Raw genomic sequence first — 15,878 nt, forward strand, 5'->3', positions numbered from 1 at the left:
CTCACCCGTGAGGGTGCGCCCTGCCTTGATAGATTTATTAGCTTTCTTGGGGCGGGGATTGGAAAAAGGCGAGGTGAGGAAGGAGGTAGTGGAGGGCAAAGAAAGGGAAGACGCGGAGGGGCAGGAGGCGAGTGAGGCGGAGCTTGGGAGGAGTCGCGCTGGGTTCCTGCGCCCGCGGCAGCGCGCACCCCGAGCCCGCGGCGGCGGCGGTGGGGCGGGGGCGGTGCGCGGCGGCCAATGGCGCGCTGCGCAGCGGCGGGGGCGGTGCAGGAACACCCGGCCGCTGACAGCGAAACTCCCCAACTCCGCCCTCATCCCGGAGGGATCCTTGAGCCAAACCGGCCGGGGCCAAGGCCGCTGGAGCCGCTCTGCAAGCGAACATGGCAGCAGAATGAGAAGGCTGGCATCGGGTCGTGGCCGCCGCTGCCGCCGCCGCCACCGCCGCGCTGCAGCTGGAGATCCGCGCCCCGCGCCCTTCGAGCCGCGTGTTTAGCCGGCCTCCTGGTGGCCTCTGGATTATTTCATTCCGGGCCGAGGGCGGGGGAGAAAGAGGACCCGCAATTGAGCCGGTCCGGGCACTGGCAGCGTGTAGAGAAGCTTGTGCGTGCTACTAGCCGGCGGCGGAAAAGACGCGGGAGAGAGCTAGTCCCAGGCTGCGGGGGCGCGGGCGCGGGGATGAGCCGACCATGGAGCGGCCTTCACGGGGCGCACGGAGCTGGCCCGCGCTGCGACAGGGGTGCCGCCTGAGCCGGGGTTCCGCGGGGCTTCGGGGCCTCGGGTGCCCTGGGTGGGTCCGTGCCGCCGCCTCCGGGAAGGACAGAAGCCCCGCGTGGCGGACACTGCAGCAGTTGCTGTACTGAGGCGCCCCGAGTCTGCTCCGCCTGCGGTTGAGTGCGCTCTCGGCACCCGGGCGCCTTGCCCAGCGCACGGCGGCTGGCGCACCGCGGCGAGCCGGGTGCTGGACTGTCTAGAGGGGTGTGCGCGTGTTGGACTGGAGAGGCGAACTAAAGCAGAACCAGGCGGACCGGAGCAGCCATGCTTCCCGGGGTGGGCGTGTTCGGCACCAGCCTCACGGCTCGTGTCATCATCCCGCTGCTGAAAGACGAGGGCTTTGCGGTGAAGGCGTTGTGGGGCCGCACACAGGAGGAAGCGGAGGAACTGGCCAAGGAGATGAGCGTTCCGTTCTACACCAGTCGCATTGACGAGGTGCTGCTGCATCAGGACGTGGACTTAGTATGCATCAACCTGCCACCGCCCCTTACCAAGCAAATCGCTGTCAAAACCCTGGGTGAGAGACCCCTCCCCCTTCCTGCCTCCTCTCCTTGCCTTCCCTGATGATTTCCTCGTCTAGCCTCCTCTTCCTCCCAGAAGCTTACATGGCCTTTTGCGCTAACCCGAGGACCTGAGATCCCACATCCTATTCGGAGCGCTCTTCTCCCTCATCCCTGGCCCTCCCTACCTCTGCGCTTCCCTCCTCCCTTCTGACACCACCTGGACGCGCTTCCCCACGTGTGTGGCACGGAGGCTGGAGGAGGCATATGTTCCAGGGATAGGGATGAGGCGGAGCAGATGCTGAGGACTGGGGATGGCTGCTCTGAAGGAGAGAAAACTAAGTCCCTAGCTCTGTGTGTAGTGCCTGACTGTGCGTGCGCGCCTGTGAGAGGCGAGTGCGCGCCCAGGAACGCTTAAATAAAGGGCCCCACACAATTCTCGGTTTTTCCTGGGGGCGATAGATGACCTGACATTTAGCAGCTGTGGTGCCCGACTAAGATAGTATGTTTTTTTCCGCTATGAGTTAGTTTAGTGTGAAATTAGACATGTGACAATCAGCCGGAAGGAATGATCTCGTCTTCGCTGAAAGCAAGGACACAGTGGGAATGGTTAGATGGCAGGGGATGGGGAGGCGGATCCACTGGGACGTTTACCAGCTTCAGGGAGGTTCATAGGTTAGTAAATTGGTTAGCTAAAACCAGAGGGCTTTAACTTTCAAGTGCGGCAGTTGTGTTCTGGGCAGATTGGGAGTCATATATCTTCAGTTTTTCAGGGGATAGGTGCAGTAGTTCCAGAGGCATAGACAGATGCTTTGTGTAGTAAAAGGCCCAAAGGCTGCCAGTTTCACTTAGAAGCAAGCTATGGTTCCTCCTGAATTCCAGTCAGGAATAGTGCCCAGGCCTTGCGTTGACAAGCAGGTTGGGGATGAGCTCACCAACCTCACCATCCAGTCCCCCAACCTAACCTAGGCAGTCTGAACAATCTCAGAGTACTGTACCAACATCTCTGTCATGCTCAGATAAAGTGCATGTTTTGTCCACTAGTAGTACTTACACACCTAAGACAATCCCAGGAAGACTGTTCACTCCTTACTCTCCCGAGAAAATTGTTGGAATTTTATTGATGAAGAAAGAGACAACACAGGATGCCATGTTAGAGAATTACAAGGGAAGAACTGGGAAGGAATAGGGAAAGCACACAGAAACCAATGGTAATTTAATCTTGGAAAGAATGTTTTATTTTTAAAAACAGGTATGGATTTAGGGTAGGTGAAATGTATATAAACATTTTAGTTCTATCTTCAGAGAACTGTTACCAGAATGCAGAACTCTTTCTCTCTAGAAAACCATTCTTATCAGGTTATTCTGCTATTGACTCAGATGGGACATCTGATATAATCGGCTTCCCAATGCTGTCAGTTTTCAGTTAATTTTATTAAGCTTCTAACCTTTGTTGTCTGGTTTCTTCAGTCTTGAACTGAATGTCACTGACTAGTATTTCTTTTCTGTTTCACATAGCTTGTGTTGGGTAGTTAACTTCTGTGCTTACAATGGATCCATGCGTATCAAACAGGTTATAGCCATTTTATATCATAAATCTATTAGGATAATTTGTATAAAACAGGTCCATGTGGAGGCAGGTGTCTACTAGAGGGCATATGACTGGTCATATCAGAAAGATCTTGCTGTAATATGGCTTCTCCCCTCTAGGGCAGTGCAAATCCTGCAGGTCAGACCCATAGAGCAACCCTAGGGCATGTCACCAGGAGAGCAGCAATTTGGGGAATAAGGATGTTCCTGTTTTCTGACCATCAATGATACTTTAGCCATAAAAGGTTTTTAGAGCCATGGCTTCAAAAAAAAGTCACAAATTATATATTTCTGAATACTTTCTCCGCTCTTGTTTCCAAAGATCCTATTTTTTTTCCTCGATAAGACTAATGTGAGGTACCTCTTCAAAACCAAGCATAAGAGGCATATGAAATACTCATATGCCTAAGGAATAGGATTTTGCTCATGTTTTCATAGTAGGTCTTTGGCTTTTTTTTTTTTTTAATTCCTGATTTTGTAGGTAATTGAGGTTGTCTGTGATTATAGAAAAAAGATGCATTGGATTTCGAGGTGGCTGGACTATAGTCTTGTTTCAGACTTCATCACCACTGGAAAATACCCAGAGGTCAGTCTCCTTTGAGTTGTGCCTACAAGTACACTGCAAGGTGGTCATCTGGGTTCATTTTGCTGTCACCATGAGAGGTTGGACACACACAGCACAGGAAGTGAAAAACCCCAAACAGTTGTCAGGCTGGTTTGGCCGTTGGAGGTTTATAGATGCTAGTGTTTGTCTGGATTTGAGACAAGCCAGTCTTAACTAGTCTGGGTTGAGTTGTCCTTTTAACAAAGGCCTGGGCTGTGAATTGTTTGCCCAACAATAGTGAGAAATCTGTGGCTCCTGATCCATACTCATAACTGGTCACAGGACTGTCAAGGTGAGGGGCTGGACTAGGGACCTCAGAGGAATGAAACTTGGAATCAATTGAATCACATCTTCCTTTATATCCCTACCTTAGTGAAGTAGTCATTGCTTTGTGGTAGAGACTTTTCTATAATATATAATTTTACCATTTCCAGGGCTGCCTCTTGTTAAGTACTTACTATGTGCCAGCCAATGTGATAGGTTCTGTATACAAAATATTTCATTTCATGATTAAAGTAATCCTGTAAGATAGATATTAGCTCCATTGTACCAATGAAGCAACTAAAATTTAGAGACAAGAGTTGAATTACTTAAGGCATACAGGCAGAGATTTGAATCTCCCATTCTGCCTTTCCTGGAATCATTTTCTCCTCCCCTACTCAGACTTGCTCCATTGCCTCAGCTTCTTCTCTCAGATAATGGCAGCCCAGGTAAGTTTGTTGGAGTTATTTTTTATTCCTGTTTACCTTATCCATGGAATCAGTTCCCAAATCTGATTGATACCAATTCCTTAATCCCTCTCGTATTTATTCCCTTTTCTGCATCATCACTTCCTCCACAGTAGGAAGTAGGCCCTTATGTGTTTCTTAATTAGGTTCCAGTCAATTCCTCCCCACTCCTGCCTCTGTCCACCTTTCACCCTGCTGCCAGAGTTACCTTGAAGAATTATGGACCTGATTGTGTCACTGCTCTCCCTTTTCATCACTTCTAGGAAAAGCTCCAATTTCTTGGCATAACAGGCAAGAGCTGTTGGCCATTTTGGAACCCCATGAGCTTTAGCTAAGCCAAAAATACTGGTGTTTCATTGAATAATCCCTGTTGGATTATATTTCCATGTCTTTGTCAGGGACAGCCTTCTGCTTTGTGTTGGTGATGGATACTATTCATTCTTTAAGACTCAGCCCCAGTGTTACTTCCTCCAGAATTCTCCTCCTTTCTCGGTCCTGTTCCCCTGCCGATCCTTTTGTGGTCTCAGCACCATGGGCTGCCATCTTTCCTTATACCTATTTTAATGCACTTGTTAAAATTGAAATTTTATGTAGTTATTTTTAAAAGGTTATATATTCACGTGGCCCAAATTTCAAATGCTATAAAAGTACACACTGAAAAGTAAGTGTCCCTCAGTTTCTGTCCTTCAACTGAAGGCAGTCCCTGTTACCAGTTTTTCTGTCTCCTTTGAAGAATTTTCTAAGTATGTATAGTATTTCACTATATGGGTAAGTCAAAATTTATTTAACCTGTTCTCTATTACTCAACATTTAGGTTGTTTCCAATCTTTTGCTTATGCAAACATGTAATGAATAATCTAGAGCATATGTCATTTTGCACACATGCCATTCGGCTTGTGGGATATATACGTGAACTGCTGGTCAAAAAGTGTGTGCTCATTTCATTTAACAAAGACATTGCCCGATTAATTGGCACATGAAATGACACCAGTGTCTGTTGATTTCCTCTCTCTCCGCAAGCCTCTTGACTGCCAGGGCTATATGGCATGCAGGGTTCAGCATAGCTCCCCGGCCAGCTTTTGATCACCTAATTTGTCCTGCTGCAGTGGTCCACCCCATCTAGACTATGCAGCGAGCTGCCTAATTGCCTCCTTAGGTCCACTCTTGTTTCTTACCCAGTCTATTCTTTAGACAACAGGTAAATGACACATATATGTAGGGCACTGTGTCATTCCTTGCTCAGAACATTTCAGCGGCTCCCAGGGCTCTTGGAACAACATTCAAGCTCCTTGTTGAGACTTACTTGGTGTGAAATGGCCCTGCCTAGTAATCTCTCCTACCTCTTTGGTGACTGCACACTCTCCCTCTAGCTAGAGGCTCACCACCCTCTAGCTATTTGGTCTTCTTTTTTGTTCCTCAAATATACCAACCTCTTTCCCAACCCTGGGCCTTTACAAACTTGCCCTTTGCTCTGCCTGAAAGGTTCTCCCTCACTCCTTTGAATAGCTAGCTCATTGTCACCTTCAAGTTTCAATTCAAATGTTATGTTGGGAGAGAGACTTTTCTGAATCCTCCCCTTCTAATCAAAAGTCTTTTCCTAGTACCTGTCAATCATACCTTTGTCTTCCTCTTTATCTTCTTGTTAGCACTATCCCAGTTTATGATCTCTTTAGTTTGTCTGCTTGTGCTTCTTTTGCTGTTTCTCTCCCCAACTAGAATGTAAATTCTATGAGGTAGGACCTTTGTTTGCTTTGCTTACTAAGGTGGTCTTATCTCCCCTAGACAGTGCCAGGCACTGAGTCAGTCACCTAGTAGGCACACTATAAATATTTGTTGAATGACAAATGAATGTCTTTTCATTGAATGAATGAATGCTTGAGATAGACAAACAGTTATAAATGAAATGTGTCAATTACATATAACGTCTTTATCCTGCATGCGGTAGCCCAGTTCTTCTTAAACATTAACCCGTATTACTTGGAAATCTTGTCAAAATGCAGATTCCAGGGTGGGACCTCAGATTCAGAATTTCTCTCCAGGTGATGTAGAGGCTGCAGCAGCCAGACACAGAGATGCCATGGCTCTTTGCTTTTGGGAAAGGAAGATGTTCCCTGCTGTGAGCAATAAACCTGGCTGGGGAACCATATTAAAATATCTGTTGCCTTTGCGTGTAATGTGATAGTGTCCATTTTCACAGTCCATGATGTGGTTTTTGGAGACAGTAGTGCAGATGCTCTCCTTGGGGAAACCTCTCCTTGGGATGGAAGGCTCCTTCATGAGGGAGAGTTTCATTGAGCTTTGATCTGATTTCACATTGAAGTCACCCCAACTTGTTTGGCATTGTTAGCTGAAAACCCTGTAGCTGTACATGTGCCCTTTCCTGTTCTACTTTTCAGGGTCAGAAATTGCTCAAGGTTGAGGAGGGCTGCTGGAACAGGGGCGAGACAGTGGGGGAGGAAACGGGATTGAGACATGGCCCCACTGATCATGGTTGCCACACTAGCAGAGATACGGCTGCAGATAATAAAAGGAGCTTTCGAACTTGAGAGTAACCGTTCTGAAATCCCAGCAAACCCAACATTTTCAGTTCTTCCTTGAAGTCTCTTCTTGAGCTTTTCCTACCTAAAGACTGGGTAAGGAGAGTTTCTGTCCTTGAGCACTGAGCGAAATGATTTTGGTCTATCAGTTTGGTGTGGAGTTGAGACATTAAATAAATGAAAGAAATGACTCTGTTTACTGTTGGGAGAAGTCAAGCATCACCAGCCTCATTGCAACTATCTGAAATTAGGTGCAGTACTTTGTGGATTATATCTGGGCTTGAAAATGTACAATTTTGCAGAAGTTTAAATTGGAGTGAGAAGAAGCTTAGAGAAGAAGTTGGACATTTTGATACCTGAAACTGAAGATGAATGAAAAAAAAAATACAGGAAGTAAATGACATGTTTCAAGGGTTTCACCAAGAAAAAATACATAGGCAATTAGTTACATATTTTGATTCAGGGCAATCATGGCCTGGCAGAGAGTATCATTATATAAGATGTTGTGATTCATAAAACTAACCAATGTTAGGAAAGGCTGGTAGGTTACAACTGTGTGACTTTGGGAAAGGTTACCATCCTTTCTGAGACTCAGTTATCTCATCAATAAAACAGAGTTAAAGATCCTATGCTATTGGTTGGTATGATAATTAAAATGGGAGGGTGTATATAGGGACCTAGTACATTCTCCCCTCCTTAGTTATCTTCATAAGCTCAATAAATGTTAGTTTTACTTCTCCCAATGCAATTGATTCTTTACCCTATTTCAAATGGTGCTTTTGACGATTTTTTAAAAAAAATTTTCTGAATAGATGATCGCCTCCTGCTAGATTCAGAAAATACAGTTAAAAGTTTTCTTAATTCTAAAAGAGAACGTACATAAGGGAATTGTTGGAGGTTGTCTTTGCTGAGAATCCAGTACTTGTTTCAGATATGTGATCTAGAAGGTGCTGATGGTGAACTCACTGTGCTCCTATGAAGATTTCTTGTTACTGTGAGAAGATTGCAGGGCTGTCTCCTGGAACTCAGGGGCCGAGATGTAGCTGGGCCTCGGGAGGTACCTGAAAACCATGAACTCCTGAAATTTGACCATTTTGTGTTCTGTTCATCTCCATGTGTCGACTTCATTATCCATCTCTCCCTAGATCAGCCTCTTGTGCTTCAAGGGCCCACGTGGTGGATAGGACACTGTCCGCACGCAGCTCTCAAATATAAATATTACCAGTTCAGCCACCTGGAAAGTGCCGTACTCTCCCTGCCCCGACTCCTAATTGTTCTGTGTGTGCCTGATACCTTCTCCTGACTGAGTCTTTTTGGAGGTTATCTCATAATGTGAGAAATATATCACAAAATGCAGTGGGACCACTCTACTGCAGGGCAGTGGGGGTAGAGGGCTCGAGGGTGGTCATTCTGAGCCAGGCCCCATTCCAAAAAGATGCTGATTAAACAAACAAAGACTTAGATGAAGATTGTACAAACGTAGACATTTCTTGATTATATACATTCTTTATCCACTTTATGAAATATGCATTTGGCATTTTACTGTTTTTGTAATGACTAAGAGTAAAACAATGGAAAGAACAAATATATGTGATGATCAAATGATGCCAACCTTGTTGTCATAGTTATTATTAAATTTAGGTTGTGTGTATATTTTAAAGTATGTGGTGGAAAAGTAAAGAAACATGACCAATTCCATGGAGTTTTAGGATCATTTGTTGGCTTGAAAGCCTTTATTGAGGACCTCCTACGTGGCATGTGCCAGCAGAGGCCTGCGATGAGGCAAAGACCCTTCATGCTCAAGTATCAGCACAGGGCCTTCAAAGGACTCAGGAGTCAGGAAAAACACTGAGCTCCTTGGAGGGAGAGGGATTTCTGTCTTCGAACTGCCTTTGGATCAGAAACTGTCCATGTCAGCTCTTCCCTAGGTCTCCAGGCCGCTGTCCTGCCCTCCAAATTTTGGATTTGCCAGTCCCCATAATTGCAAGAGACAATTCCTCAAAGACAAACCCCTCCTCTCTCTATAAAAATACACACACACACACACACACACACACACACACACACACACACAATCTTTGTTTCTGTTTCTCTAAAGAAACCTGATAGATACAAATTTTGCCTGGATCAAGGCCACCTGGCCAGGCAAGCTGGGCAATGAGACACCTGGTAGATGTGTCAAGTAAGTAAGTGTAGATCTGGAAAGACTTGTCAGTGGAGAAGCTGATCCAGTGAGTTCAGCTGGTGGGTGTGGTCCCCTAGAAGAGCATCTCTGAGCATTGTCCTCTAAGCAGGAAGACCTCGAAGGCAAAAGTTCTTTTTGGTTCTGATTCAAGCCCTGAGGGATGTTGGGAAAAAGGCTTTCACAACCCCAACCACTGAGAGTTACATTGACCCTTTATCCCTACCAGTTTCACACCTGTCAGCAGGGCTTTGGGGAAGCTAGCCTCTCAGGTTTGGGCAAGTCTGGGATATTTTGGGGTTTAGACTTTTTATGAGAATTATTAATGATCTGTAGAGTATTAAAAATGCAGAAAAATAAGTATATTATAATGATTGTTTTTGAAATTTCCAATTTCCACGTGTAATAGCCCTTATGGTATTGAGATACTCTTTTAGTTAGCCTATTTATAAACAGAACCTACAATTCCGAAGCCACAAAGGAAGTTGGTTTGCAGCTTTAACATTGCTTTAAAAAAATAGCTTTATTGAGATACACTGTTTATATCATAAAATTCACCCATTGTAAGTGATTCAATGATTTTTTAATTTAAATTTAAATTTAAATTTATATATTTGTGTAACTATCTCCACAAAAAGTTTAAGAATACTTTCACCATCCTCAAATGTTTCCTCATGCCTGTTTATGGCCAATCCTCATCCTTAAGTGTAGCCAGGCAACCTACTGATCTGCTTTCTGTCTCTATCATTTTGTCTTTCCTAGAAATTTTATATAAATGGAATCATATAATATGTAGTTTTTTGTGTCAAGCATCTCTCACTTAGCATATTTTTGATGTTCATCCATGTTGGTGTGTATATCAGAAATTCATTCCCTTTTTATCACTGAGTCATATTCTATTGTATGGATATACCAGATTTGTTTATGCATTCACCATTTGATGGATATTTGTATTGTTTCCAGTTTTTCACTGTTATGAATAATGCTACTACACTTGCACACAAGTCTTTTGGTGATCTCTGTTTTCATTTCTCTTGGATAGATATCTAGGAGTGAAATTGCTGGATTACATGATATGTATATATTTAACTGCTTAAGAAACTGACAAACTGTTTTCCAGAGCAGCTGTACCATTTATATAACTATCAGCAATGTAGAAAAATTCAGATTTCTCTACATCATCATTGACTCTTGGTATTGTCAATCTTTTTGATTATAGCCATGGTACTGTGTAGTGGTATCTCACTATAATTTTGACCTACATTTCCCTAGTGACTAATGATGTCGAGCACCTTTTCATGTACTTATTATCCAGTTGTATATTCTTCTTTGGTGAAGTGTCTATTCAAATCTGTTGACCATTTTTAAATTGGGTTGTTTGTCTTCTTATTGAGTTGTAAACTCAACAATATTGGTTTTGTGATTTTGTTACGTTAAGTTAGGGGTAGAATTTTTTGATTTCCAAATACTTCCCGTTGTTTTTGATTTTGGAACTAGATACAGCTGAAATAATTCTCCAACCCAACTGAAATTAGCTTTGCCAAAGAGTCATTGAAAAAGGAGATGACCACATGAGCGGGTACTCATAACTGGGCTCCAGCATTGCCCGGGGTCCTGATAATGCACTGAACATTCTTTGAGGGGCATTTCCAATTCAGAGATTACCCGAGATGCTCCAGGATCTTTTAATCACTTATTTTGCCCAGTATCTAGAGAATGTTTCTTTCTTTCTTTGTTTTTCATTTATTTTTACTTAATAAATTCCTTTGAATGCCTGTAGTACTGTGTTAGCTATGCTGGGAGGTACCACAGATAGTAAGATCTGGTCTTTGTCCTTGAGAAAAGCTAAGTGTATGCAAACACAAAAACACAACGAAATATATAATTAAGTATAGAATAAGTTGTTATACTGCAATGCCAGGAAGTGTTTGCTTAAGAAAATTGAGTAACCCAAAAATGTCAGTATTGGATTAAGGGTTAACCGACCATCTGGGTAACTTTCCAGTGCTAGTCCATAAAGGGTACTTAAAGGGAAAAATTAGAGAACATGTTTGAACCAAATCCCATTATAAAAAGTGCTATGTGTGTGAATGGGGGACTTGGAGCTGAGTGAGACCAGAAGGGTCTCATAGGTGAATTATTGGTGTGTTGTCTTCCGGCAGGGCAGAATCTAGTTCACTGCTGAGCTTTTGTTTTGCTGAGTGGGGAACTTGAGTTTGAAGTTAGAGATAAAACGTGCCAAATCTGCGAGGAAAGGCCTCGTTGGCCCCCCGTGTCCTTCCTCTCAGGCAGCGTGGGTCCCTGAGGAAGTGGCCCTGTAGATAACGGATGCTGCCTGAAAGCTGAGGAAAGAGGAATTCCTGAGAGCTGGAATAGTCTGAGAAGACATTTTTGAGGAGGTGGGGCTCATACTAGATAAAGAGGAGTTAGAATTTAACAATTGAAAAAGAAGATGTAGAAGGCTCTGTAATGTAAAATCCTCTTCAAAGAACCACTTGGTTTTGTAGCAACACTCTGAGGAAACTGCTTAAGAATGTCCAAATTAAATTTTTTTTCTTATCTATAATGATAATTATTAAGTTTTTGCCAACAAATTCCCCTACCTCCCTTCATCAGCGGTAGTGCCCCTTGCATCTTTCTCTCCCCTCAGATCCCAGTGATGACAGTCACAGATGACATAGCTCTGGGGTAAGCAAAGGAGAAGCTTGCAGCATTGCTGGAAAGAACCCCGTTGAGAGGAACACAAATGGCTGCCTTAATGGGTGTGAAAAGAGCCGTAGAAAGGGATTCAGCAAGCAACGTTGTAAAAACAAAAGTTCCCTGTGTGATGGAGTTTGGGCTGTTATGGTGGGAAGCAGGGTGAGCCGAGGAGAGGGTGGGCTGGCGGTGCTCAGTTCCTGGTTTTGTGTTTGTGCCAGATGGTGGTGGAAGCTCACGTCCCTTCATTGTATAGTTGAGCCCTTTATAGTCCGAAGGTCAATGCTCTGGTAGGGCTATGAATCACTACTGGATGAGAAAGGATGAAAGAATCTTCTTGGAGAAAGGCACTCAGTGCGCGACATGGGGAACTGCTCAGGGAGATTGTAAGGCTACTGTGGAGTACTCTGCCGATGGGAGATGGTTTTAGGGAAAAGCCACAGTAGAATGATAGAATGGTAGAATGAATAGTTAATTCTTGACTTGGGATCCAGTAGTCCATCAACAGAGCCTTACAAGGTAAGTGCACTGGCTAGCCTTCTAAAATCTCCCCAGAAGTGACACACGGTGTATTTTCATTACTCTATTTCAAAAGGAAACGTTCCTTGTTGAATTTGGTGTCACCCTGTAGCAAGTAAAGTGAGGCGCTTTTCTCGTCAGTGGAAAAGTTGACCAGTTTTAGGCTGCCCAATCACACTGCCTGGGGTTGAATCCAAGCCTTGTTGTGCATGTTCTGTGTGGCTGTGGGTTCTCTCCTTAACTTCTCTGAGCCTCAGTTTCTTCCTCTTTAAAACAGAGATAACAAAAATACTTAGCTCTGGATATTGAGGACCTAAATGGGAGATTTATTTAAAGTGAGCACTCAGTAAATGTGAGAATCGTGCCTAATCAAAGCTTATTATGGTGAGCAGTTACTGTCCATTATTCTATCTTTGAGCAAATATTTATTGAGAACATTATATAACAGGCACTCTCTAGATTTCTGCTTTGCAATAAAGTAGCCAAAAGCCACATGTGGCTCTTTAAATTTAAGCTAAAACTAAATAAAGAATCCAGTTCCTCAGTTGCCCTAGTTATCTAGTGGCCACCAGATTGGACAGTGCAGCATAGAACAATTCCATCATTGCAGGAAGTTCTTTGGGCCATTAATCTTCAGGCTGGAAATTCAGCAGTGAACATAGCATGATCTAAACATGGAGTTTTGAGAAGTCCAAACTTTTGAGTGTGTTCTGGTGTGTTTTGTTTTCTTCTAGGAAGAGAATTATAAGGCACCTATACAGTAGAGTATCAGTGTATCATAAGTAATTCAAAGAGATCTAACAAGATGTGGGCATGACTTTCTCCATTTATTAGTAAGGACTCTTATTAATAAGGAGATACGCTGTGGAAAGTTTCCTAAAATCCCCATTAAATGTTGGAAATGAGCAACCAGATAAATGACACCCCTGCCCACCTCGTAGTCATCTCTCGAGGTACTTTAGGTAGCAGATGGCATAGACGAGGCTGGAGTGACGCCAGGGCAGAATGCAGCCTTCGCTCACAGGAGATGTTTCTTTAGCCCTCTCAGTGACCCTGTGAGGGTTTCCCTCCATTTGGCTAAAGCACAAAAAAGCCAAGGAGAGCAGTGTGGATCGGCACTAGATACAGGCCTCTTAATCCCTTGAGATCCCGAGAGACCACTCACTCACAAGCCTGTTCCTGAGGGAAGAAGACTGACTTCACAGGAAGATTGCTTTCTACCCCACTGCCAACACACTGTGTGACTCCGGGAAATGAGATTTCTGACTGAATTTCTATTCTCTCCAATTCCCATCCTTCCCTTCAACCAAAGGGAGAGGCTAAATAAGGACTAAAACATAAAGCCTCAACAAGTAGATAATGACTGTTTTGCTAATTATTATTGCATTTTTTTCCCCTTTTGAGTCCCATTCACTTTGTGAAAAGCAGTTTCCATTTGTGTGAATGTTCTTTAGGGAACTGGAACTGTGAAATTTTAGCTAGTTGAGCTTGGAGGGAGAGGTAAGTAAGCATTCGTGAGGGTGTGAGGGTGTGAGTGCATGTCTCTGACAGTATGTCTCTTAACTGAAGTCAAGGGCAAAGTAAGGACTTTAGATTACTTGTTATTTAAATGTGTCACTGGCGGCTCCTTTTATCTCCTACGTGAATATGAATAATCAAAAGTGGGTGGTGGAAAATGAGATTCTTTTCCCTGCTCTGTCTCTTCCCCTTTTCCAATAGAACCAGGGCAACAGAGGAGGAAAAAGCAGCACGTATAAACATTTAGGGGAAAAAAATCCCACATGGCTCTGTTTGTCTGAACTTCTGCTCCTTCTAGCACCACCCACGTGGGATATTTGTTTATGCCACACAATAACACTCTCAGAGAGTCCTGGGGGACAGGTTTAGAGCCCTTGGGGACATAGCCTGTCTGACTTGATATGCACAGCCTTTCACATCTAGGGCACAGAGGCAGCCTGGCTTTCCCCAGGAGGCCCAGGAATCCCACAATGCCACATTTGTCTGTGGAACTGAGACTTAGCTACTTGTGCTTACCCAAGCGCAGTGGGCTGCTGTCCGCAGCCTCCATGGGAAATTCCAGGGGAGATGTGCACCAAGTAGCTGACATTTACTTTTCTCCTTTGCTCTGTCCATGACCCATGATGAAATTGACAGGTGGGCTCATTACAACAGGGTTTGGGAAGCCAGTGGGATTTCACTGACCACATTCTCTGATAGGACATCTCTGTTCGAGTATTCGTCAGTCTTCAACTAGTTTATTTATATTCACCATCCATGAATTGAGTGTCTGCAACGTGTACTGCAATATTCTAGGTCATGGGAGGTGACCTGGTATCTGCTCTGAAAGAGCTTATCATTTATCCAGAACCTACATATCACTTTTAAATGAGAAGAGGAACTAATATTTTATTGAGCATTTACTGTGTACCAGGTCTAGAGTCTAGCACTGTACAGTGTCATCTCATTCCCACAGTATAATTGGCAGAGACTTTTCTTTCTTGGTAGTAAGTAAAATAATTGTAGGTCTTTGCAATGATGTCTTAGGTTCTACGAAATAAGATATTTTGTCACATTAACCCAATTGAAAAGAAGTGGAATCAGAATTTGACATAGGTTTGCCCGACTCTAAAGCTTGTGTGTTTGTCCTCATAACATGCTGCGAAATTTGTGGTCTGGCTTTGCTCTCCTTTATAACTGTGCAAAGGCCATATGATTTTCACAGATGAAGTATGAAAAGAGGGAAATGACTGAACTGGAGCTCACATCTAGTTCCATAACTAAGGCAAGTAGTCCAGGGAACTACATCCTATGTCAAACAGGATGTTGAAAGATTGCGAAAATATTATTTAATTATCTTCCTTTCCCTGCTGATTATAACTCATTGTTTAAAGAGGCCAACGACAAGTGGCAAACTGTGGTACAATAGTAATGCATTCTTCCATTTGTTCTGGTGTGCTCTGGGCCCAGCGAGGTATTTTTACCTGAGGGATCCATTAGAGATGTGACAATGCCCTTTTTACTATCCTGGAGAACCATGGTGGGAGACACAGGCCAGCTCCTTCCCCTGCATGACTATTTCTGGGAAGTCCCCACGTGCAGGCCTGTGTGTGTTTATTATTGTCACAGTGCGCCACGGTCAACACTCTCAGGTATGAGGCGAGGTCTGTTGAATTCCACAGCTGACCTGGATTCTTAAAGCAGTGCTTAGGACTAGAGTGGGGTGGTGAGAGTGGGGAAAGAAGCAGCCAAGACTAGCCGTGCTTTGGATACCCTAGACTTGATCTACTCAGCTCTCACATGCTTAAAGAAATCTGGTTCCACAATGGACTTCGACTAAGTCATTTTCCTGAGCAGCTGCTGTGAGAAGCAGAGAAGTAGAAGGGAGACTGGCTAGGTGATTTGATGTCCCATGGAAGGCCGTGTGAAGAGTGGGAAGAGAACACTCCTGGTGATCAGAACGCCAGACAGGTCTTGGAGAGACCCATGCCCCCAATGCCCAAGGGAGACCCAGTCTCAGAGGAATCAGGACCAGACCTGGGGCTCTAGAGAGTGTTCCCTTTTCCTTTCTCAGACATTTAATTACTCAGGGCCCGATTTTCTTCAACAATGAGGACAATGGAAAGGTTAACTTCTGGGAAGTTCTCCTATGGAAATAACGTCAAATAACTATGAAAAAACCTGCATACACAAGAGTGTTCAGTGAAGCCTTGTTTATATTACCAAAACCTTGGAAACAAACACAAATCATTC

General features: G+C 44.1%; 1 protein-coding gene across 3 annotated transcripts in view; it reads left to right on the forward strand.

The window, feature by feature from the left end:
- The first annotated feature begins 318 nt into the window (after positions 1-318).
- GFOD1 (glucose-fructose oxidoreductase domain containing 1) overlaps positions 319-15,878 on the forward strand; it is a 101,456-nt gene continuing 85,896 nt past the window's right edge. Inside the window, exons 1-2 of one of the 3 annotated variants that reach the window (XM_016123269.2) lie at positions 319-891; positions 956-1,288. In XM_016123269.2, the coding sequence (XP_015978755.2) occupies positions 1,036-1,288 (253 nt within the window). In that variant the 5' untranslated portion in view covers positions 319-891; positions 956-1,035. Of the gene's footprint in view, positions 1,289-15,878 lie in introns of all 3 variants that reach the window. The other 2 variants (XM_016123268.2, XM_016123270.2) reach the window with 2 other exon arrangements.

Source organism: Rousettus aegyptiacus, unplaced genomic scaffold (genome assembly GCF_014176215.1).
Source record: "Rousettus aegyptiacus isolate mRouAeg1 unplaced genomic scaffold, mRouAeg1.p scaffold_m13_p_1, whole genome shotgun sequence".
Lineage (NCBI taxonomy): Eukaryota > Metazoa > Chordata > Mammalia > Chiroptera > Pteropodidae > Rousettus > Rousettus aegyptiacus.